This window comes from Ylistrum balloti, unplaced genomic scaffold (genome assembly GCF_031769215.1).
Source record: "Ylistrum balloti isolate Yb309-2 unplaced genomic scaffold, AGI_CSIRO_Ybal_v1 Utg369782, whole genome shotgun sequence".
Taxonomy (NCBI): Eukaryota; Metazoa; Mollusca; class Bivalvia; order Pectinida; family Pectinidae; genus Ylistrum; species Ylistrum balloti.
In genome coordinates this window covers 2,730,871-2,756,092 of record NW_026781970.1, presented here as the reverse complement: position 1 = coordinate 2,756,092, position 25,222 = coordinate 2,730,871, and the positions used below count along the sequence as shown (strand labels likewise).

The following is a 25,222-nucleotide window of genomic DNA, read 5'->3' as shown; positions in this document are numbered from 1 at the left end:
AGCTGTTGTGGATTTTTTTATGTTTATTGCTTTTTTGTACTTATTCATGCGTTAGTATTTAGTTTAGGAAAAAGAACAAATTGAACAAGTTATTTCTTTTAAGGTTTAAATCGTTTTCTAAACATCAAGTATAAAACATCTATACACTATATGAAGAGGTGGATGCCAGCATCCCTACACATGCGCCTCTGTATCCTAATCTTACATTGATGTACTCTCTTGTTTTTCCGTGTTCAGGGACACCTTTGATGTTTTTTCTGTCGTAAATGATATATCTGTATTGATATGGTTGTCTACCGTGTCCTCCTGAGAAACAACACAGTAATCTTCTTCATATGGTTTAGTATGTCGTCTTCTGAGGAAAATGTTGAATATAATTAAAGAGCAACCTCCAAATGTAAAAACTGCTAAAGCGTAGTAACACAGCCAGTCAAAATGTCCACGTATATCCATTATCCAGCCTGTATGGATGGAACATGATATAAGAAATGTATTGCGACTAGAAATAAAAGAAAATTTGCTACACAAATTGCATTAGAATTCTAAAATATCTATATATAAAGGAATAAGGAAAAAAACTGAGATATAGATACCCGAATAGGGGGTTAAAGAGATCAGGTAACAATTCGAGATTGAATCATCGTTATATTGTAACAGGATATTCTTTCTCTACTGACCGATAAATGTATTTTCATTACTTAATCTCATCCCCCTTAATTTTGTGGAGCATTGTTTGTCTGTTAGATTATCTTTTTGACAAAATTATTGCTCTAAAGAGCAGAAAGTTATTCTGAAGTTTACCTGCTAATGGGGGCCCAGTGAGGACTGCAGTGCCCGCGAATAGTCTGTAAAACCCTAGTCCTAAAGCATATGACTCTTTGCCAACAATGTCCACCAAAACTATCGGTTTCAGAAGAAGGTAGGTCCCTAAGGTGTCAAACAACCATCGTAAGGTATTGTCTTTAAAAAAACAACTTCAAGGAATACGTTCAAGTATATTGCAGTAGTTTATACTTTGGAAATAAAAATTTCACTTTAAGCAATGTCATTAACAATTTTAGAACCGATCTTCAAAAACGGTATCTGACCCTTTAAAAATAGAAAGATCTTTCAGGAGTTTCCACTTCATGGCAATTTAACTTGACGAGTTTCATAAATCGCATGAAATTGCAACGAATGTCAGCTTATCACAAAGATTATTGTATCCGTTACAATCTTTTCTGAAAAGTATATATTGTTGTTCTGTGTAAAATCTATAAGTATTTAATGTTTAAGTTTGAGCCCTACCGTGTGTGGTCCCCAATATACAGCCATATACTATGTAGGCAGTATAGGTTTGTAAATAGAGCAGTCCCAAAGTGGATACGCCCAAAATTATTGCGAATATCCCCATCACAGTAATTGAGTGCGCCTTTATTCGATCTACAGCCAGCCCTATTGTCGGACGTAGGAAGATACCTGAAAAGTTAATTAATATAATTATCATAACAACATGTCTCATATTTAGTACTGAGCAACGATGAAGGCCTTTCTAATCGCCAAACGGTCTTTTTTGCCACTAGATTTTGTTTAACAGGTGAGATCGCACAATATGTCTTGGATGCAGAAATATTTAAACCCCACATACCAAAATCTCCACAATGCATATATCATAATAAAAAAATTGAGAATGGAGCAGAGATAGATAATGAATTAACTGCACCTTGCAGCTTCTCGCCCTTTTAGGACTCGCCATTAATGCTAAAAATGCCCTAAATTGTTGAAACCTTGAAGGCACCAGAAGAAACTTACTTGCTATCCCTGCCGCAGTTATAATCATTGCTTGTTGCCTGGGTGACAGTCCAATAGCAGCTGCTATTATTGGGGTCATAAAGAAGGGGACCAGAACGACCATATCAACACTAAAGGACACCAGCCCATAAAGAACGAAGTATTTGTTGGTGTACAAAGCCTTTATCTTTTGAAGTGTGCTTCTCTCTTCAGGTACTTCCTTCTTTTCGTCTTTCTTATGATTTAAAAGTACATTTCCTAAAAATAGAGAACGGAAAGCAATGAATAAAAATCCCTTGATATGGGTTATGAACTTGATAGAAACAAAAGGAGGGGTAGTGGTATAGATTGATTTTGCAAATGTGAAATATTTGTCATAGCCAAGTCACCAAAAACGTCCGAACGCCTATCCCTGACATGGTACACAGGGTGTGTCCTATTTCAGGCACTTTGGTTAATGATACTATTATTGAATTGTATGTTAATGCTGTCCTGAAAACTGGTCGACCCACATAACCATTTTTTTGTCGAAAGAAATGTGTTGACAGCTTTAGATATTAAAAAAATGCATTTATTTATCCATATCAATGGAGATGTTCTGCGAATGATCGGAAATTCTGAATATTTCAATATTGATTTTAGAATAAAGTCACGCTCTTCTGCCAAAGTCGAAGTACTTTCTTTTTCTGACTGCGTATTTTTTTTCAAAATCTAATTATAGATACATGATTTCTTTTCACATTGTTCCATTATTTCTTATTTATAAAAACAGAATAAAAATATAAAATGACGTTTTTTTTGTTATTGCGATATTATATATACAATACCACGCTTAACTCTGTATTAGAAATAATACATAAAAAGAAGTGAGGAATGACCTTGAACTCTTACGTTTTGGGTTTTTGTATTTGTCCTTCATTATCAGTCCAACAACGACCCCTTGGAGAGATAACCCAGACAGAATAAGATAGAGCCCCCTCCATCCATACTCCTCCATCAGCCAGGCTATGACAAATGGAAAGACGCTGGTTCCAACCCCTCCGCCGATGGTTGACAGGCCGTTCGCCAGTGTTCGTCTCTCGTGAAAGTACATGTTGATCGGCACCATGGACGATATGGACAACAATGAAAATCCAAAACCTGGTTCATAGCAATACAAAGTCACATGTAAAACAATGTTGATGACGTCATTACAGATTAAATCTAATTAACCAATGGAATATTCCATAATGGTCTGCAAGTTGCAAGATTTCCCAATGTAAGGGGAAAACATATACTTTCCATATTAGCACACCTTGACTCCTTTGAGGTAACCATCTGGATTGTTCCTTTAGTGACTCCCTAGACTGTTTGGATTTCCTCTAGAGTACTTGAAATTCCCAAGGGCTATATTGAATTCTCCTAGTCTACTTGATATAACAAAGCATATTTGGAATCTTGCTAGTTTACTTGCTTGTTTACCTGGGTTATTCAGAATCCCCTGGCTTATTCAGAATTCCGCCTGGTTATTCAGAATCCCCTGGCTTATTCAGAATTCCGCCTGGTTATTCAGAATCCCCTGGCTTATTCAGAATTCCGCCTGGTTATTCAGAATCCCTTGGCTTATTCAGAATTCCGCCTGGTTATTCAGAATCCCCTGGCTTATTCAGAATTCCGCCTGGATATTCAGAATCCCTTGGCTTATTCAGAATCCCTTTACACGAAATCGTACCAATAAGATCATGAATTTACTCTTATTTCTTTTTTGAAATCTTGGCTAGGATTTTTTATGAATATTTAGAACCTCCTTATTTTACTTCGAACCCCATTGTATGGATGGAGCTAAGAAATTTAAGGTATTTGAAATCACTCTAAGATATTTGAAATTCCGGACTGAGTACCTTGATTTTGGCCAAGGTTAACAGTGAAATCCCTAGAATACAGTAAATCCACCTTTGGTTTCATGAAACTCCTCTTAGACAATACGAATCACTAAACGGAAACTCCAACACAATTGTTCAGTGCCATTAAATCTACTTTTGAAGCAATTAACCGCGTGATGTTAATATCGTCCAATTAATGCTCAACACGATTTCTATCATTTCCAAATAATACTGAAATGATCTGGAATTATGACTTAAAGCTATATTACGATAGGTAAGCAAATGTTTGTACTTTGTGTCTTTCATTAATTCATACATACTTCATCTATCCTTCAATGTCGTGTTTTACTTCACCTTCGTTAAGACTATTGATAATAAAGTTTTTACAAAGAGATGTGAATATTTTTATTCCCAAATTAGCATTTCCCTCATGGACTTGTTTTTTGGCCCAGTATCCCGCTAATAACCTAGAAACAATACAACACAAAAATCCTTTAGTCTATTTATGCATGTATTTCAATTTCGGTATATCCTATATCACATTTGATTTCATGTATGATATGTTAAAGGAGATGAGTCAGGGTGATATGTGAGGGCGAGGTTGACATGTAAAGGAGATATGTAAGGGTGATATGTGAGGGCGAGGTTGACATGTAAAGGAGATATGTAAGGGTGATATGTGAGGGCGAGGTTGACATGTAAAGGAGATATGTAAGGGTGATATGTGAGGGCGAGGTTGATATGTAAAGGAGATATGTAAGGGTGATATGTGAGGGCGAGGTTGACATGTAAAGGAGATGTGTAAGGGTGATATGTAAGGGCGAGGTTGACATGTAAAGGAGATGTGTAAGGGTGATATGTAAGGGCGAGGTTGACATGTAAAGGATATATGTAAGGGTGATATGTAAGGGCGAGGTTGACATGTAAAGGAGATGTGTAAGGGTGATATGTGAGGGCGAGGTTGACATGTAAAGGAGATGTGTAAGGGTGATATGTGAGGGCGAGGTTGACATGTAAAGGAGATGTGTAAGGGTGATATGTAAAGGAGATGTGTAAGGGTGATATGTAAGGGTGATATGTAAGGGCGAGGTTGACATGTAAAGGAGATGTGTCAGGGTGATATGTAAGAGCGAGGTTGACATGTAAAGGAGATGTGTAAGGGTGATATGTAAGGGTGATATGTAAGGGCGAGGTTGACATGTAAAGGAGATGTGTAAGGGTGATATGTAAGGGCGAGGTTGACATGTAAAGGAGATATGTAAGAGTGATATGTAAGGGCGAGGTTGACATGTAAAGGAGATGTGTAAGGGTGATATGTAAGGGTGATATGTAAGGGCGAGGTTGACATGTAAAGGAGATATGTAAGGGTAATATGTAAGGGTGATATGTAAGGGCGAGGTTGACATGTAAAGGAGATATGTAAGGGTGATATGTAAGGGTGATATGTAAGGGCGAGGTTGACATGTAAAGGAGATATGTAAGGGTAATATGTAAGGGTGATATGTAAGGGCGAGGTTGACATGTAAAGGAGATATGTAAGGGTGATATGTAAGGGTGATATGTAAAAAATGTAATCATGCAAAACCAACGCATTATCCTGCATACTTTCGTATGCATATTTGGTAACATTTTGATGACGGAATGTAGGAGAGTTACTTCTACGAAAAACATTTATAAACGTAAGTGATAAGTCAGCTAATGCTTTCAAACACGATCCTCTCTGTGTCCTAGTCAGTAAAATACTTGTGTAACCGATATTTACATTAACACTCGTAGTTCTTTCTTTGTGGGGAATTCCACTGGTACTTAAATCGAATGGGTCATTGCAATTGAGAAAATTGTAATATCTTTGAGCATTGAATGATCATTCAAAACTCATGTTGTCTTAAATAGTCTGTAATATTTAATAACTTTTTTTTTCTATTAAAAAAAAAATAAAAATACGCCACTTTGATATTGACCACACACTCAGTTGAAACCTTTTAGCGTATGGATTTAAAAAATGACCACAAGTGAGTAAAAAATAGTCTCAGAAAACTGTATTATGTAGCTATTTCGTCCTTCTAGGAGTCGTCAAGTATGCTAGGGAATATGAATACCTAGAAGACAAGTTAGGGAATTATAAATTGGCTTCAGAAGCTATTACTATAGATAGGAGAATAACTACAGAATTCAATAAACTGGATTTTCGTTATTAAACAATAACATCCAGTACAGGTATGTTATCTGAACAAGGCCACTATCCGTAACGACATGTTCTCCAAACGTCCGTACATACGTTACCTCCTGATGAGATTGGGGACCGTACCGGTTATAACTCCGTATGTGATATACAAGACGTGGAATGAAGGGACAAGCATGCAACAGGCCAGCCCGATAGATGATATCAGAGAACCCAGCATCACAGTTATGCGGATCCCAAATTTCTGCTCCACCAAACCCGCCAAAGGACCTGGAAAGTGGATGAAGACATTCAAGTGAAGAGGGCAGCGTTTCTATCATCTCTCAGTACACATAAATTATCGGTAAGTTCAACAAACAAAATGTGCCATTAACATGGTTACAGAACATGTATGATAATTCCTGCATCTTTTCTTACCAAAATACAAATCACAATATATATTATACAATGTATGAAGATCAAAGGAGAGTGAGGGAGTTAAACTCTGATAATTTATGTACAAGTTATTGTTCAAACCCACAAAATTAACGTTAATGAAAAAAGGAGATTAACAGCTATATTTTTGCGTTATCTCCTCTCGAAATCACTTAACTATGTTTATTGTGAATTGTATACATAGCATTGCACCAATCAGGCAAAGGTTAAGGAATATATTGATTCGTTAAGATATAATACTAACCTGACAATAACATCAGGCCGGTATTGAAAGATCCTATTCCATTAGCTTCACTTTTTCCCACGTGGAACTCCTCTATAAGTTCCCGGATGACTAATCCGACTGACTGGGATATCCCGTTAGAGATCAATCTCAATGTGAAGGTACATCCCACCAGTAAACATCCATAACTGTTGAACTCTTTTCGAGATTTTGTATCGTTGCCTCCCATAATCATGCCACTTTTTCATAACATTGGTGTGAAATCCAGATATGTGTCGGTCGGTAACGTATACATATGTCGACTGACTGAAGAAGGTGAGTTGTTAAACTAGACCGTTGTAGTATTGTTATCTGAAAATGTCAATACACGTGAAGAGTGCAAACAAAGCACACATGTAGTCCTTAATCATCTGTTATCTCTTCGGCATTTACACGTTTACCCACAGTATAGTGTATGGTAGAAAACAGCCTAATTTGATTTGTGATTTGGTACTTAATTGTAAAATAAGATGTGATTATTGTAATAGAAATGAGTATAAGTTTTGACATTTGTTCAAGGTGTATGTACTGGCGTATTGTATGGTTATATGTATTTTTCATTTTTAATTGTTAAAGAAATAATGTATTCATTTTATTTACATCTCCCTTGTGTTATTCTTTAATCTGTTTTGTATTTGATGTCCATATACATCCTGCACTGGTCTTTAATGCGAGACTGAGCAGATATTCGGAAACCAATGACATATCTACTACATTCCCTGTATATATCATCGATTTAGCTTGTAGGTTTTTGGGGTATTTTTTTTTTTTTTTTTTTTTGTTTTTTTTTTTTTTTTACTTTTTTTTGTTTTTTGTTTTTTTTTTCTTCTGGAGTAAACAACCTCGCTATTTACTTACAAGATATCAATGTACGTTATCTCAAGAAGTACAATCCTTTATAGTCACAATTTTTTTTATTTTGGAACATTACTTGGATAAGGCCTCGAAATGAATGATATTGTTGATATAACAGAAAAAAGGGTTTTACAGTTTTATAACCTTCGTCTACATAACTCGATTGGAATTTGACTCAGTTTCGTAGATTGGAGTGATAGCTTTTGCGTTTTGTATTTTACTTAGAGAAATACAGAATTTTCACGGGTAATCACCGTCTTTCTCGAGCACATGTGCATCTCGTTCGGTCGTCTGTCCGTCACGTCGATTTCCACACAATGTCTGGAGTTCTATTTGGCCCTTTTTTCAGACTTAATCTGTTGCTTCATCAAAAGTTTTTAACCGGAATTGGTTTTTTTCAGATGCGGATGACAAATGCCATGGTCATTGTTGCTATAATGATTTCTATACATTTCTATACTCTTAAACGTCACCCATTGCTTTCTCGAGGAAAACTCTTCCTCGTGTTTCATTTTATGGACAATATTTTACTATCAACTAAGCATGCTTAAAACGGTGGTTGGAATAGTGTTAATCACCGTATGATATATAACTAACACTTCCCGTGAAGTCCATTGTGTTAAATGAAATAAATTAATCCTTGTACATATTTAGGTATATGATGAAATATCATCATTCATCTTTTTCAATTTATTTTTAGAATGTCAAATTAAATTACATAAATACCACTCAGGGGAATATTATTGCTTTGTGATATATGGAGGGATATTTTCTTCTAGTTACACCCAGTAAGGAGATGAAAGATGACCTATGTAAAGAGTAAATAAACCGAGGTGCTCGGTGTGCGAGACGGTACCTATATGCAAACATGCTTCAGTATGGTCATTTGTCTTATGATGGCGGTAGTGCAGTCATCGAAACATCACATATACTTTTCTAACTTGTGATATAAAAGAAAGGTAAATTCAATAAGCGATGCACTGTTTGTCGTGGTAATTTTTAGTTCTCTTCGGTCTGTTTGCTTCACCGGGTATTCTCTACAGCTGTTGAGACGATGCTGAAATGATTATGTATATACCTGTATGTTTATGTACATTTTATGGGTGTAGATTGTACAAAGATAAAATACATGAATATCAGGAGATAGAAATAGTGACATTTATGTCACAAAATTGATAAAAAATTCACATAGCACAGCTGTTTTCGTCCCAACGTATGTTACTTGAGGCCTAACATACATCTATCTATAAGGCTATAGAAACGATTCAACAGGATTAAAATAGTGACTAAAAAGGCAGTGATACCACAGTTTTACCACTGGCTATCATTGGACATTCAACAGTTTTAGGCTAAACTTTTGGGTGTTCTGAAAATTGCTTTTATGGGGAAGAAACTAAAATATGGAAGATGCTAATCACATAGGCACTTTACAAACTGTTTTGTTGGACGCATATAATTAGAGTATAACAATATAATAATGATAATAAGCATCGTGTTTCGCTTTGATATCTGCTCTATAAGCGATGATCAGTTTCTACAATATAACGATGATCAATTTCTACAATATAAGCGATGATCAGTTTCTACAATATAAGCGATGATTAGTTCTGCAATATTTCTACAATATAAGCGATGATCAGTTTCTACAATATAAGCGATGATTAGTTCTGCAATATTTCTACAATATAACGATGATCAATTTCTACAATATAAGCGATGATCAGTTTCTACAATATAAGCGATGATTAGTTCTGCAATATTTCTACAATATAAGCGATGATCAGTTTCTACAATATAAGCGATGATTAGTTCTGCAATATTTCTACAATATAAGCAATGATCGGTTTCTACAATATAAGTGATGATCAGTTTCTACAATATAAGCGATGATTAGTTTCTACAATATAAGCGATGATTAGTTCTGCAATATTTCTACAATATAAGCAATGATCGGTTTCTACAATATAAGTGATGATCAGTTTCTACAATATAAGCGATGATCAGTTTCTACAATATAAGCGATGATTAGTTCTGCAATATTTCTACAATATAAGCGATGATCAGTTTCTACAATATAAGCGATGATTAGTTTAGTTTCTACTGCAATATTTCTACAATATAAGCAATGATCGGTTTCTACAATATAAGCGATGATCAGTTTCTACAATATAAGCGATGATTAGTTTCTACAATATAAGCGATGATTAGTTTCTACAATATAAGCGATGATCAGTTTCTACAATATAAGCGATGATTAGTTTCTACAATATAAGCGATGATTAGTTTCTACAATATAAGCGATGATTAGTTCTGCAATATTTCTACAATATAAGCGATGATTAGTTTCTACAATATAAGCGATGATCAGTTTCTGCAATATGAGCGATGATTAGTTTCTACAATATAAGCGATGATCAGTTTCTACAATATAAGCGATGATTAGTTCTGCAATATTTCTACAATATAAGCAATGATATAAGCGGTTTTTCTACAATATAAGTGATGATCAGTTTCTACAATATAAGCGATGATTAGTTTCTACAATATAAGCGATGATTAGTTCTGCAATATTTCTACAATATAAGCAATGATCGGTTTCTACAATATAAGTGATGATCAGTTTCTACAATATAAGCGATGATTAGTTTCTACAATATAAGCGATGATTAGTTCTGCAATATTTCTACAATATAAGCGATGATCAGTTTCTACAATATAAGCGATGATTAGTTTCTACAATATAAGCGATGATTAGTTCTGCAATATTTCTACAATATAAGCAATGATCGGTTTCTACAATATAAGTGATGATCAGTTTCTACAATATAAGCGATGATTAGTTTCTACAATATAACGATGATCAATTTCTACAATATAAGCGATGATCAGTTTCTACAATATAACGATGATCAATTTCTACAATATAAGCGATGATTAGTTTCTACAATATAAGCGATGATTAGTTTCTGCAGTATAAGCGATGATTAGTTCTGCAATATTTCTACAATATAAGCGATGATCAGTTTCTACAATATAAGCGATGATCAGTTTCTGCAGTATAAGTGATGATTAGTTTCTGCAAAATCAGGCATAGACTTCTTCATGATCCATGATGATAACTCGGTCCTTATCGCCAAAATACCAATGTAACCTAATAGCTTTACCCGCGCTTTTTTTTTTAGCTTTTTTACTTTGATGGATCGAAGGCATGATGTCTACGTTTGTTATTGCTGATAAGTTCACACGTGTTTGCCTACCTGGTATCGCCGCTGTTGGATTTAGATTTTTTTTCCCCAAATATTGAGATAAGAAATTACTTAAGCTCAACTGAAAGGAAGTGTTTGCAACATGTTTTTACGGAAAAAAACAAGTAACAATGTTGTGTAATTATTACACAATTATAAATGTTGTAGTTTATTCGTTCTTTCCCAATATCGTGATTCTGAAAGATGTCAACAGGTGAAATATACTTATAACACGTGGTTGGGAGAGATGCAGGCTTTTTAAAACCCTGGAGAAGTTTTGTGGTCATCATCATGATGTCACAGTGAATCACTTCATTCCTTGTGTAATATGGAGTTGGCTGTGTTCGATATTCTTTAAATCGTCTAGTGGTTTCGTCATCGTGAGCTTTATTTATTGATTTATTTTTTTTATTTGAGAACATGACATAACTTCCTTAAATTTACATGTTGGGTATGGCCGTTGAAGTAGAAGACGCTTAACCTTTTGGAACACACAGTTTTGATATTTTTAAACATTGTCAAGCGGCCCGGCTCCTTAAATCTTTCTCTTGCTAACATTGCCCCCCTTTTAATCGTTTTTGAGTGTTTGAATTATGATTTTGGTTTTGTTCTCTGTAGTAGCTTTCTTAACAGGGGGCGTCTTAATGGGCTACAAGTATGATGCTATCTGTTCGCGGGAAACATTTCTGTGAAGATTAACGTACTGACCTTGTAAAATAATCATAACACGTATTCATAGCCCTATAGCTAATCTTGTGAGAATTGTATCATACATGTTGAAAACTATTCGGCACCAGGTAAATCTATAGAGTAGACCAACAGTTACTTTTAACAGTATCAAGAAGAGGCGTAAATCAATATTTTCATGAAACAGACTGTTTACAGTTTCCTGCTGAAAATATCTCACGGTACACCATTGCTACCTTTAAATTTTCTGCTTTTAGGGGGTTGGGATGGAATGAGGATTGGGTTATATTGACTTGGCGTCTGGTGAACAAATATACATTAAAACAGAATCTATGTATCCAAACTCTCAAGATAGTATACAAGATGAAGTGTTCAAATCGTTTAAAATCTACAGTAAGGTGTTAATCCGAATCTGGATTAACATTTATGATCTCATGAAGACATATCCCATTTCCCAGTGTGATTATGAAGATAGAACTGTAATCTCTTGACCTAGATGTACATAGTGGGTTTGGTCGCTTCATCGATTTTGAGCTGAAATCAAGATTTTGTTGACATGGGGATATTTTCTTGTTGTTTTTATTACAAGTTTGTAACATAGTAATATTCACAAATGATAAGCTTGAAAAAGTTTTTTTTAATTTATATACAAAAATTGTGAACTGGGTACATAAACTTAGGATACTTACTCCTTTCGACCTATATCAAAGCGCACAATTATCCGACCGTGGAAAGAAACCAGAATATCTGGTAATACTTAATTATTTCCGTTGGGTGAGTGGGTTATATCTGCATCGGTAAAATTTTAATGAAATATTGTGAAGAGTGACCGTATTATTTGACTGATTATCTGAAATCTAACCAGATTCAGATATTGATGCTCCGTATTATGGCACAAATATGAATACAATCTGTCAAAGTGTTGTTGAATATTTGGAACTCGAGCCTACCATTGCAAATAATGGGTCCAATGTGTCTATGAACTTTTCACTTAAACGATGACTACAAATCAATTATCAATTGTAAAGACTAAACATCTTCTAAAAAAAAATCAGAAATAGATACAGCATAAATCAATTATGTTTTGCGCCATAAATCTGTTTGAATCCTTTTACAATATTACTAAGATATTCAGGGGTAATATGAAATATTTCTAATTTAAAAAATGACAAGTGTGGTATTTCACCGTTTAATGTCGTTTATTGACCACAAAATTTTGTATGAAGAAGAACTCGTATTTGAAACATGTTTTGAATACGAATTTAATACGATAAATAATGGACGCAGGCTGTAAGCCTCTATGTCCATATCAGATGTTATTACAATATTTTACAATTTGATATACTTCTGGTGTACAATTAACATGTCCATATATATATAAAGTTATTCTTTAGTATTTTCCCAGTGGTTATCTAGTAGTATCTCGAAATTCTCTACATCCTCTGCATCTATAACATGCTGTGGCAGACTGTTCCATGCATCTACTATGCGAAAGCTGAAAAAGGTTTTCCTTATATCCAAGTTAAACTGGTTTTCATATATTTTTAATGAGTTTCCCCTTGTTTTACTTCAGTGTCCAGTTGAAATATACCAGTTGTAACGCGTTTATCATAAATATACCTCAGTATCTTGAATACATTGATTAGATCTCCTCTTTTCCGTCGGTGTTCCAAAGTTGGCAATTTTAGTCTCTACAGGCATTCAGGATATGACAGCTCTTTAAAATCAGGTATCAGTTTTGTGGCCCTCCTCTGGACGTTTTCTATCAACTCGATATCCATCATCCTATATGGACTCCATACACTTGAGGCGTATTCAAGTTGGGGTCTTACAAGTGCCTTAAATAATAGTTTAAACATCTTTTCGTCTAGATGTGTGAACGTTCTTCTGATTAATCCATGAATACTATTAGCTTTGTTTACTCCTAACTGGATATGAGTTCTAAAGTTTAGATTTTCATCCACTGTTACTCCAATGTCTTTTTCAGATGTTATATTCTCCTGTTCTATTTGTTCACCCATTGTTCCCGTCATGTAATACTTCCTTTTCTCTGTCGAGTTAATTGAAAGTACATTACACTTTTTCGGGTGAAATTTGAGTAGCCATTTTGATGACCATTGTTCAAGTTTGTTTAGATCACTTTGCAGAATGTCCATATCTTTATTATCTGTGATTTTTCTGTATAATTTAGTATCATCTTCAAAAAGTGGAGATTTAGATTTTGTAATTTCGGGTAAATCATTAATATAGACTACAAACAAAATTGGCCCCAACACGCTTCCCTGTGGTATAACACTTACTACCGGGTAAGACATAGACGATTCTCCATTCACTAATACTCTTTGACATCTGTTATTAAGGAAATCTTTTATCCAATTGGTGACCTGATCACTAACTCCATATCCTTTTAATTTTTTAACAATCGGCGATGTGGGACTTTGTCAAAAGCTTTCATAAAGTCCATGTATACAACATCCAGTTGGTCGCCGTTTTCAATTATTTCTGTCCATTCTTCCAAAACCATTAGTAGTTGTAATTGTGTGGATCTTCTGGAAATTGTTTATCGCTTAGTAGGTTATTCTTGTCCATACGGTTTACAATGCTGTCCCTCACTAATTAAGCGTTTTTCCTACTACACTAGTTAAACTGACTGTAGTTTCCTGCTGCTAATTTTGAGCCTGTTTTGAAAATAGCAGTTATATTTGCCTCTTTCCAACCTTCTGGTAATTTACCTTCCTGTAGTGATTTATTAAATATTTCCGACAGAGGTCATGATATGTTTCCGTAGTTCTTTTAAGATTCTGGGGTGCATCATGTCGGGTCCTTGAGACTTGTTTTTTTTAAAAATCTGATAACAATTTTTTCAACTTTTTCTGGTGTGCAATTTATATCCTCAAACGGATGGACTATGTCCTTATTGTTGAATTCTGGTAGGTCTCCTGGAGGTTCTTGGGTAAAAACACTGCTGAAGAACTTCAGCTTTGTCCCTATCTCTCACTGCAGTTTTATCATCGTCTCCGTTCAGACCCTTAAGGTCCGATATTCCACTTTTGACCTTTCTTTTGGAGTTGACATATTTCCAAAATTTCTTAGGTTGGTCTTAAATGTCTTCAGCAATTTTTTTCTCAAACTTGTCCGATTTAGTTTCCTTGAAACGTTGCCATGCTCTGTGATTTTTGTTAATCTTTTTAAGAATTGATTCCTTTAATGGCACTCTGTCCTTGTTTCCTTGGTGGCTATTAGATTTCTGTTTTGGAATATATTGTTGGGATTTTTTTGTTAGGAAATCAGTGAATTTGTTGTACATTTCTGCTCTAGTTCCCTGCAGGATTCCTTCCCAGTCATCTGGCATATCTCCTCTCATACCGTTGTAGTCTCCCTTGTTGTACCTCAAACGTGGTGTTTCATTGACTGACTGTAGTGTTTTACAAAAGATACAAGTACCAAATGATCGCCTTTTCCAATTGGGCTATCATAGGAAATATCTTTTATCATTTCATCTTCGTTAGTTATAATAAGGTCCAATATGCTTGGTTCGTTTCCCGTTCTGTCCCTGGTGGGTTCTCTTACATGCTGTCACAAGTAGTTATCTCTTAAGGATTCTATAACGTTTTTTCCTTCATCGTTGTTGGATGTCCAGGTATCCCAGTTTATTTTTGGCATGTTGATATCTCCAATTAATAACAAATTACTATAGGTTGGGTCCGATGAAACGGTTGTAATTAATTTGTTTAACTCCGCTACATTTTCTGTACTGGAATTAGAGCTTTAATATAGGCATCCTATTAATAAACAATTCCCGTCCGTCAAATTGATTTTCACCCAAACGCTTTCCTTGAATATATTTCCTATGTTTACTTCTACAGCTTTAAAACCTTCCTTTACATATATACCAACACCCCTGTGACAGTTTTTGTTTTTATCATTCATTAATAGATCATAACCAGTGACAATAAATTCAGACTTCTGAGGCAGATATCTAGCATTTTTTGGGTACATTTCTGTAATTCCAATTACACCAGGTTCATTATCTACTGTTCTAAATTTTAACTTGTGCGATTTATTTTGTAAGCTATCGGCATTCGTGTAAAGACATTTTAAACGATCCTGGGGGTTTCCGTGGTCCTGTTTTCCTTTTGAGTTTAATTTTCTTTTTTTTTTTTTTTTTGTTTGCCGTACAATTTTTCAGTGGCCCCCTTACGCGGAACACACATTTCCCCGACTGAGATTGTTCTTGTTCCATTCGTTTAGCCTCCTCTCGAAGCGATGCTTCCTTTTCTCTTTCATTGTTTATGAGGTCGTTGCTAATTTTGAACAATTTATAGTTTTTTGTGCTTTTGTAGCAGTTTTTTTATCTTCTGTAGTTCAAAATGCTGCCAATATTGGCCTTTTACTTGGTGGGTTCGTTGAATCCTCGCTTGGTTTCTTGAATTTTCTGAGTCGTACCACATTTGTTACCCCCATCAAGTAGTTTGCATGCTCCTAACATATTTTGTATGATTTCTCATCTTCGGTTTTCCTCTCCTTCCCGTCGCTGCTGGTCTGCTCCTTTACTCCAAATACTAAAATGTTGTTTTCTCTTTTCTTTCTATCCTCAAGTTCTGTGAGAATTTCCTGTGTGTTTGTATTTGGTTGTTTTGTTGGTTCCTGAGTAGAGTCTCGTTTTGTTCCTGTAGCCAGTTCTTCTTTTCGATGTCCCTGATTTTTGTTCATCACATTTATTTTTTAGTTCATCCTCAATTGTTGAAATCCTCTTTTCAAACTCTTCCATGATCTCCTTGCATTTCTGATCAATTTGTTTATCATTGTTGATATTTTTTCTACATGCACATGGCACGGAGCACAGAACCACATTACCCATACAATTAAAACTTTTCATTGGTAGAGCCAAATGCAACTTGCCGAAGATGTGCTATGCTTTGACCATGTTTGCCTACCCATAAAGGAGGGGGATCCATCCTCTGACTTCATCAATGCCAACTACATGGATGGCTGATTGCAGAAACAAGCCTACATATCTACACAGGGTAAGATTAATGTTTATGAATTTTAGGGTATAAAAAAGTCTTCTTTGTCTTCATGATATAGAAATTCAACGTATTGATAAGTCCAGTATGGATTTTGGTTGTGATGGTTCAAAATTTTCTTATCATTGTATTTAACGTTTCCATTTATTAAGATGAATATGGATATTAACTCAAATGTTATGATATACTTTGATTCAAAGCAGGGTGTATTATAACAACATATAGATTGATAAATATCTCTGTACACGGAGGCTATGGACAATACAATTACAATTATCAGTCCATCTTCTGTCAGTAAACAAACCTTGTCACTTTTTCTTGAGAAGTGTTAGATAGATCTTTTACAAAATTTACGTTTAGGTTATACTTTGTCCTTTCACCCATTTTAGTTGGAACTGATTTAGACAATGAGCTGTTTATCAGGAAATACAGGATGGATCTTTCTCAAATTTCATTTTCAAATTCCCCTTGTTGTTTTGTTGTATCTTTAGATTTCGGGACTGGTCAGTTAAAAATGACTGACAATTGTCCGTCTTTCAATTTTGACAATGAATGGAGTTTTTTCATATCTTATATGTAGGTTCCCCTTGGTCTGTAGTTGTGACCGATTGATTTTGGGACTTGTAAGAATACAGGTGACCATCTTGGATTTAACAAAGATTATTATCACTATTTCTTAAAGAGGAATTTTTTAATTTCATGTTATTAAAAGCAAGAACAAAGGAAAGAATAGAAAACAAGGGAAAGGATCAAACTTTTCATGAACAAATTAAGTTCAAACAATTGTGGTTATCAGGATTGAATTGGGCTTTGTAAATTACCAAACCAGTTTTACGTGTAGCTTGGTGTTGAGATTTATTTTCTTCTAAATGCTTTTATACCCATACCTGGAATATACTTACAGTATATCTATGTATGACCACCCCAACACATTGTCCAGATCTTGAATTATCTTATGTACAGTTAATCTTATTTAATTCAATTTAATTTAATTCATTGTGCAATGATTAAGTTGTTTTATTTAGCTCTGTTATGGGCAAAGTACAAAGGCTAGGTCAACTAAATTTGGGGTCAATCATGTGTTACAGTGTCTTAATTTTAAAACTACAGGTACCTAGGGTAGATTTGGTAGTTTTGTGAAACTTCTTTTAATGTTGTTGCTTGGGGCTGGGGAGCATGTTTTTGAGATATATAGCCGAAGAACAATGTTTAAAATTGGTTTGTGGTTATTAGGCCAATAAATATGATAGTTTCAACATGTTTGCTGAAGGGATATTTCAGTGATAAATCTATCCCACCACAGATCCCATAAAATTGATTTATGGCTTAGAAGTAAAAGGCAGAAAACAGAATCATGAATAAAATAGATTTGTTTTGGAGCCCTTGGGTCAAGTACATATTTTACTGGATTAACCCTGATCTTGGTGATATGTAAATATCGAGACATGAGAAAGGAAGTGAGGTGTGAGCATGTAAGACATATATGTAAAAGTTTAATGGTTGTACATATTAAGAAATTAATTGCCATATTTAATAGTAAAAAAAGAGAACATCTGGATTCAAACAAATTGTAAATCTTTGAATCATTGATGTATTGGTGATGTCAGTTCATTTGAATTGTCTCTATCTGTGTTACAGGTACATTCATGACAATAGATATTTGTCTCAGAAAGTTAGAGGACACAGGACGCGTAGATGTCCAGGAAACTGTACGTAGGATCAGGTCACAGAGGGCCTTCAGCATCCAGATGCCGGACCAGTATGTGTTCTGTCACCTAGGACTTATAGAGCATGCAATGAGGCAAGGCAAGCTTCAGGAAATTGACTGGACAGGATTCGACGAAAGTGACAGTGATAGTGAATAAACTTCATAGATTTTGAAATATCAGGAGGTATCTTTGTTATGATATTTGTCAGTGAAAAAGATTGAATCTAATTCTTAGGATATTCTACAGTGTCCCACATTGGTAGAATTTCTGTGAATTTTGCATTTAAGTCACAAGCTAATAAAAAGTCATGTTGTTTAAAGAGCATGTATTGATGTGAAGGATTTTGATAATAAAGAAAAAGATAATAGGTTCAAAATAATTAAGACAACACTTATCAAGTACGAATTAAGGCTTAAAAATTACTAAAATGTGTCAGGATTTAAAATCACAGGAAAAGGTATGTACTAGTAAAGTGTTTCCTATTCTTTGTTCAGTATCTATGATACTCAGGGCTTAGCTCCAGTGTTGTTTGCTTATATTTAGGCAGATATTAGGCTAAAGAGTGAAGGAGTAGTTTTTTCACTAGAATAAGATGGATTACTAGAGATTTGTGGAATTTTGTAAGTCCGCACAATTTTTCATCAAATATACGAATGTGTAATGACAAATACTTACATCTATTTTGCTGTTTGATATATTTCATGTAAGATTATAAGTTACTGTAGCATGTTGGAGTATTTCACAAGTCAACAGATCATGTTATAGATATGGAATATTGTTGGTCATAAAAAATTTACCTGCCCAGTGTTTTATCACTAAATCAAATGCAAATTTAATGCATTAAAAATGATTAAAAATCAATATCTAAAATATTGTTTATTTCCATCAATAATAAATGATGTTAGTATAGCCAATAATTGTTATTGCTTAATGAAAAAATAATGCAAGTCGAAAAGTTTGTGTCAGATTGTATAGAATATACACAAGTGGTGTCAAGCTGTTTGTAACTTAATAGAATAAATTTTGAAATGAAGCTATATATATATACCTAAACAAGTAAGGTGTAACAGATACATATATATGTTGGAGTGCATTTATACTGCAGTGTAATGTTGTTAATCAAGTTACATTAGAAATAATTTCTTTTATGTCTTTGATTTGGGATGCCGACAAATTTGAAGAATTTTGGTGCATCTGTTTGTTACAATAACTTTTAAAAGCATTCTCATTGACAGATACAAGTAAAGTTGTAAATATCTGTTGGGAAAATGAGACTGAATATGTCTGAAATTGAATAATGGATATGCGTGTACTAAATTATCTAACATGACTGGTGAAGATATGTTTGGTCTGCAAAACATTCTGAAACTTTGGAAAATGAATGAATGTAAGTCACCATATTTGATCATTGCATATGCAAATTTTTATTTACTTTGTGAACGCTGTAAACTTGCACAAAATGTCAACATGTGGATGTTTTGATATGTGAGTGTATGTTCTAGGAACATAGATTCAAACAAAATATTCAGTAATACTGATGGTTTGTCTTGAGTGAGTTGAAGTGTAAGACCATGTGGTTTGTGGTAAAGACGGTAGGAATGTACATGTTTGCATATTTCATCGTTTGGTGTGACATATTCTATTATCTGAAAATAAACTTGTCCTGTGTAATGAGCACATGATCTGAATTTTGAATATGATGATGAAAATGTACAACATTTACTAGTTTTCCACCATTGCTACCCGACAGGACTGAACTCAGGATAAGTACTCTGTTTTCAATGCTTGATTGGCTGTGTTTTGCAAACTAAAATGAGACTTGAACCTATGTCAAGAGTTACTGCCCTTTGCTTGTAATTTTACACTTGGATAAGAAGGTAATTGCTTCCTGAGAGCTCTCTCTTATAACCATTTAGTAAAGAATCAGAAATTTAGCATTGTTGATTAGATTTTCTCCAGAATCAAATAAGTTGTGAATCCATTGAGCGGAGATGTCAGAATCAAAGTTTGAGATATTCTAACGAACAGTCCAAAAGAACCAATGTAGATTTAAGAAGTCCTGCTAGTTATGTAAAAACTGTTATATTTATGGTTCAAATTTTTACAAATTGAAAATTGAAAAAAAGGAAGAAAGAAAATAAAAATGAAATTTTACCAAGAGCTTGAAGCAAAAACGATTTTTTAAAATGAAAGCCATGAAGTGGACTATGTTTTATTGATATTATTGTATCCATTCTGCTGATTTTTATTCAATCCTCGAAAATTGCTGAATATTGAACCTACAAAACCATAATTATTATCTACCATTTCTATTGATAGGTATCACTAAATGTTTTCAAAAACATAACTTGCATACTATGTGACAATATTTGTTATCCTGGTACAATGTTTATGTTTTATCATATATTTATTTGATGTGTATTGTAAACAGCCATGCCTTTGGTATTTGGATACAATAAAGCCTATCATTGTTCAAATTCATTGTTCTACCAATTTTACATTATGTTACAATTTGTTTGCATTGATATAAAGATTTTGTATGACAGTATTGAAATTTTGTAAATACGTATGAGAATTTTGAACATTAGTTTTTGTTACATATGTATTGTACATTTGTTTATGATAAATCATACATTTATATGGGATATCATGAATTGCACAGGATGTGTCAGACAGTGGTATGGGGTATTGTACATTTGTATTATATATTTTTCATTGTACAGCATGTCATACATTTATACAGAATTTTGTACATTTCAACAAGATATGTCATACATTTATATGAGGTATCACACTTTGTACAAGATATGCCAATCATTTGTACAAGATATGTCATATATTTGTGTGAAAGAACAAGGAAAACACCTATTCCTGTCGAGTGCCCAGACTAGGAATCATAACCCAGGTCTCTGGTGTGATTATTGACTGGCTCTACCAAAAGAGCCATGAATCATGCTCCGTCAGCTGAATGACAGAGTCAGAATTGAACACTATGTACAGGCAACAACAACCTACTCCTTATACAGTTGTATGAGATATTGTACATTTGTATGGAAAACTGAGTTTTTGTGTATGTTAGTATATATATCAGTGTTTCAGATATATTTGGAAGTTGGTATGAACCTTCTCTGTTGTATACTGTTGGCATAGTCTTGTAATTAAAACATAGTTTGAATAGCTTTAAGTTGCTTTAGTACTAGTCTTGAGTGTAAGCTTTATTTAAATCATTAACATTTATTGTGTATGATTTATATTTAGATAATGAATATAAGTATTCAACATGTGTGTAAACGTGTCCTTGGCACACAGACTCAATATTTCATATATTTAGGTTTAAATGTTTTCCCTTTATCTTGTCCAATTCAAGAATGTCTCATTATGTTTAGGTAGAACTTACGAATACATTAATGATATGAATATGAACTAAATCTGATGAGGTAATCACCAAAACATTTGTGGCTGTTAACCGTGACAGATAGCCATCTCTATGAAGATCATAGCACTGTAAAATTGTGATTATGTGTAGCTATTGTAATATCTGCTACAGAAAGTAATTACTGTATACCTCTTGATATTAACCTGTTTCTTTCAGATTGAATATGCGAATGTACGAAGTAGAACATCTTCCACTAAAGTTCATATATAGTTGTAGACAATACTAGCTCTTTATTGGTAACTCAAACAGACAAAGTCTGATTGAGATATAGCTTAGAGGGTATTTACCAAAGTGTTGTCGGTAACTCAAACAGACAAAGTCTGATTGAGATATAGCTTTGAGGGTATTTACCAAAGTGTTGTCGGTAACTCAAACAGACAAAGTCTGATTTAGATATAGCTTTGAGGATGTTTACCAAAGTGATGACGGTAACTCAGACAGATAAAGTCTGATTTAGATATAGCTTTGTGGGTATTTACCAAATTTACCAAAGTGATGACGGTAACTCAAACAGACAAAGTCTGATTTAGATATAGCTTTGTGGGTATTTACCAAATTTACCAAAGTGATGACGGTAACTCAAACAGACAAAGTCTGATGTAAATATAGCTTTGTGGATGTTTACCAAAGTTTTGATTGATGTCGGTAACTCAAACAGACAAAGTCTTATGTAAATATAGCTTTGTGGATGTTTACCAAAGTTTTGATTGATGTCGGTAACTCAAACAGACAAAGTCTGATGTAAATATAGCTTTGTGGATGTTTACCAAAGTTTTGATTGATGTCGGTAACTCAAACAGACAAAGTCTTATGTAAATATGGCTTTTTGGATGTTTGCCACAGTGATGTCGGTAACTCAAACTGACAAAGTCTGATGTAAATATATCGATGTTGATGTTTACTATATTTTTACTGTATTACTATTATCATTTGCTAATAACTAAATATTACTTTAGTTATATTACGTTATATTGACGTGCTATGAATATCCAAAGCCTTTTGATTATAGCTCTCTGTTTGACAAGGAATAAAACTTTAACTGAAATATTCTATATTTTAAGATGCTTTATTTGATAACAAATATCACTTAGTTCCTTTTTCAGGAAATAATTTAATTAAGACAACATTTTTAAAAATTGCAAAAATTGTCTATCATTTAATTTGATATGCATTCACAATGGCTCGGTACATTAACAGGAACAAACATCATATCGGGTTCCCACGGACAGTCAATTTTTATCAGGATCCATTCTAGCCTATACATAAGTTGACAAGTATAGTTCGGACTGCAAGCGGCGTTCCTGGAAATAGAAAATTGAATGGATTTCAAACCCATTTGATTTTTAAGCATCTTTTATTTCCTGTAAAAGAATATATATTTTCATATGTGTTTTGTAAACGTTTTATTTATATAAAAAATCTACATAACAACCATGAGATCAAGCGAATAAAAAATGCACTTTTTTCTCTCTTTTCATCATTTGAAAAAAAATATTGCATTGACAAACCTACAAAAATAACGTGAAGGTACATACTGACAAATCCCCTGTGTAGTAAACTGGTAGCTGCCGATGTCCTCGTACTGAACAACATCATGTATTTCTCCTTCATATTCAACTTCCGTGGCAGCAATATATACAAACTCACTGCCAAAAGAATTGAATTTCATTAAAACACATACTACACAAAACATATCTTAAACAAGTCAGAAGTTTCTTAACATGGTTGTAACAGAAGATATCGATATTATATATTGAAATATTTTGCTAGTTTTCAATTACTGTCAGATGTTTTCACTCGGGCCCGAAATAGTGTGTGTGGCACACGTGCTTTTAGGAACATGACATACATACTTGGTTTAACCAAGATATATAAATCCGATGTCATTGATGAAGAAGACGACGCTCACCTTTCCGGAACATATGGTCTCATTCTCCTTGTACTTTTAAGGATAGAATAATTTATTCATGTCTTGTCATAGTTTCTTTGAATGTGAATTTGAATTAAGATTCTGTTATCAAATCGGTCTTTCTATGTCGTTTACAAACAAGTACAATAATAAATTCAGTAAATACCTAATACTAGCTAAAACTTCATCATACGGCTGTTTTGTCCTTTCATGATGATGTGTATAATCTAGTAAGTAATATCGATGGTATGGTCCGATATTGGTAAAATGTCCGTAAGATGGCTATTACTCAAATAGACATATTGTCTACGAAGTAATAATGACTGTACGGACAAGTGAATTGTCAGATTTTCGAGGCAATCAACTCCTTTGTCAAGACGCAAATTATTATTTAGGTTTCATAACATACATAGAACATAAAACAAATAAAAAGTTGAACTAAAATCGAAAACAGTAGTGTAAATTTATGTGTGTCGATAATCCCTTCGGCTGATGGCCGCCGAAGACCCTTTATAAGGATGAAACTGATATGTCACTGCTGACATTATTACAGTAATCGAAATTGATATGGAAGTTCTATAATAATTCTAGATAATATATGAATCAGGACACGTGTATCTACATTTGGATATGACTAACGAAGTACGTGTTTGCGGATTATACAGATTATATCTTATTTCAATGAGACATAAGTGTGCATTGCAGATATAAAATGAGCCATTTCTTAAACAGACATCAATATTCTTCTATTCATAATTAATATGATACAAATTGGAAATCCTGTTTCTGTTCTTACGTTTGACAGCAGTGGCAGCCGGTTGCCCGTTTGCGCCTTTTGGTGTTTCTTTGCATATTATTGCCAGCAATATCGATGTTGTGAAAGGTTTTGAGATTCGTTATATTGGCCACTGATTTATTGTGGAGCTCAAGGAATGTCACATTCACAAAAAGACCGGGGAAAAGTTTGGCTCTCTCCTTAGCATTACCAGAACCGGAATTAGTTTTACATGCGTCAATACCAAACGGACAGCATTCTGGATATTTGTTTTTTTTATCGCCATTCACTCCAACTACAAGTGCAGACAACACGATACTCAATAAAACAAGCATCCTTTTTGTTCTTTTTGATCCGAAACGATGAAATATATGTAGATGGACTGATTTCTTATGTTAGCTGTGAATAAAAAATTAAAAAAACATAAATTGATAGAAATTGCTCGTTAAAATAAGATGAAATAATCATGCATGTTACTGTAAATATATGCAATATCTCCTACACTTATTGGTAATATTTTGTATTGTTTATCTTTCGTCTAAATTATCGAATCCTAAAAATGTTTTTATATCCATTTACAACATTTTCTTACGTCTTTTCTATCAAACTTTGATCAATTGTCATCTATTATGGACCTTAGTGTAAACTTCAATATCATATTATCTTAATGAAGGCGGGATATTTGACATTTCATTTTTAATGATTCCAGGTCGTTGTCGTTAGATAAAGTGACAAACTTGCTAAATAATGATACGAATTAAGTTACAGGTTTTATCGAAATTTATCCTGTTTGATTAATTATTTCGTTCATTTATTTATTTTACTTTGCTTTAAAACAAATAGACAAAAAGTGATTTATTGTTTTGTCTTTATTTCATTAAGATTGAAAGAACTAAAATCAGCGAGAAAATACCACCATGTAAACATAATCATAATCCAAATTCAAATTTACTCAAACTAAAGCAAAATATGGCAAAAGAAAGATCTATACGGTCACTTCTAAAAGACCAAGGAGAATAAGACAAGATGTTTCAGAAAAGTAAGCGTTTTTCAAAAATTGAAACTAGG

General features: G+C 33.8%; 2 protein-coding genes across 2 annotated transcripts; both read right to left on the bottom strand.

Moving 5' to 3' along the window:
- Positions 1–201: 201 nt before the first annotated feature.
- Positions 202–6,665, bottom strand: LOC132544197 (monocarboxylate transporter 14-like). Its single transcript, XM_060207765.1, has 7 exons — positions 6,494–6,665; positions 5,941–6,084; positions 2,662–2,910; positions 1,792–2,028; positions 1,288–1,458; positions 802–927; positions 202–461 (listed from the first exon to the last, which is right to left on the bottom strand). Exons 1-7 carry the CDS (start codon positions 6,504–6,506, stop codon positions 202–204), a joined length of 1,200 nt encoding a protein of 399 aa, XP_060063748.1. The 5' UTR covers positions 6,507–6,665.
- A 15,961-nt stretch (positions 6,666–22,626) lies between these two features.
- LOC132544196 (uncharacterized) lies at positions 22,627–24,489 on the bottom strand. Its single transcript, XM_060207764.1, has 3 exons — positions 24,176–24,489; positions 23,006–23,116; positions 22,627–22,771 (listed from the first exon to the last, which is right to left on the bottom strand). The coding sequence occupies exons 1-3, from the start codon at positions 24,487–24,489 to the stop codon at positions 22,627–22,629; spliced, it is 570 nt and encodes a 189-aa protein (XP_060063747.1).
- Between the last annotated feature and the right edge of the window lie 733 nt (positions 24,490–25,222).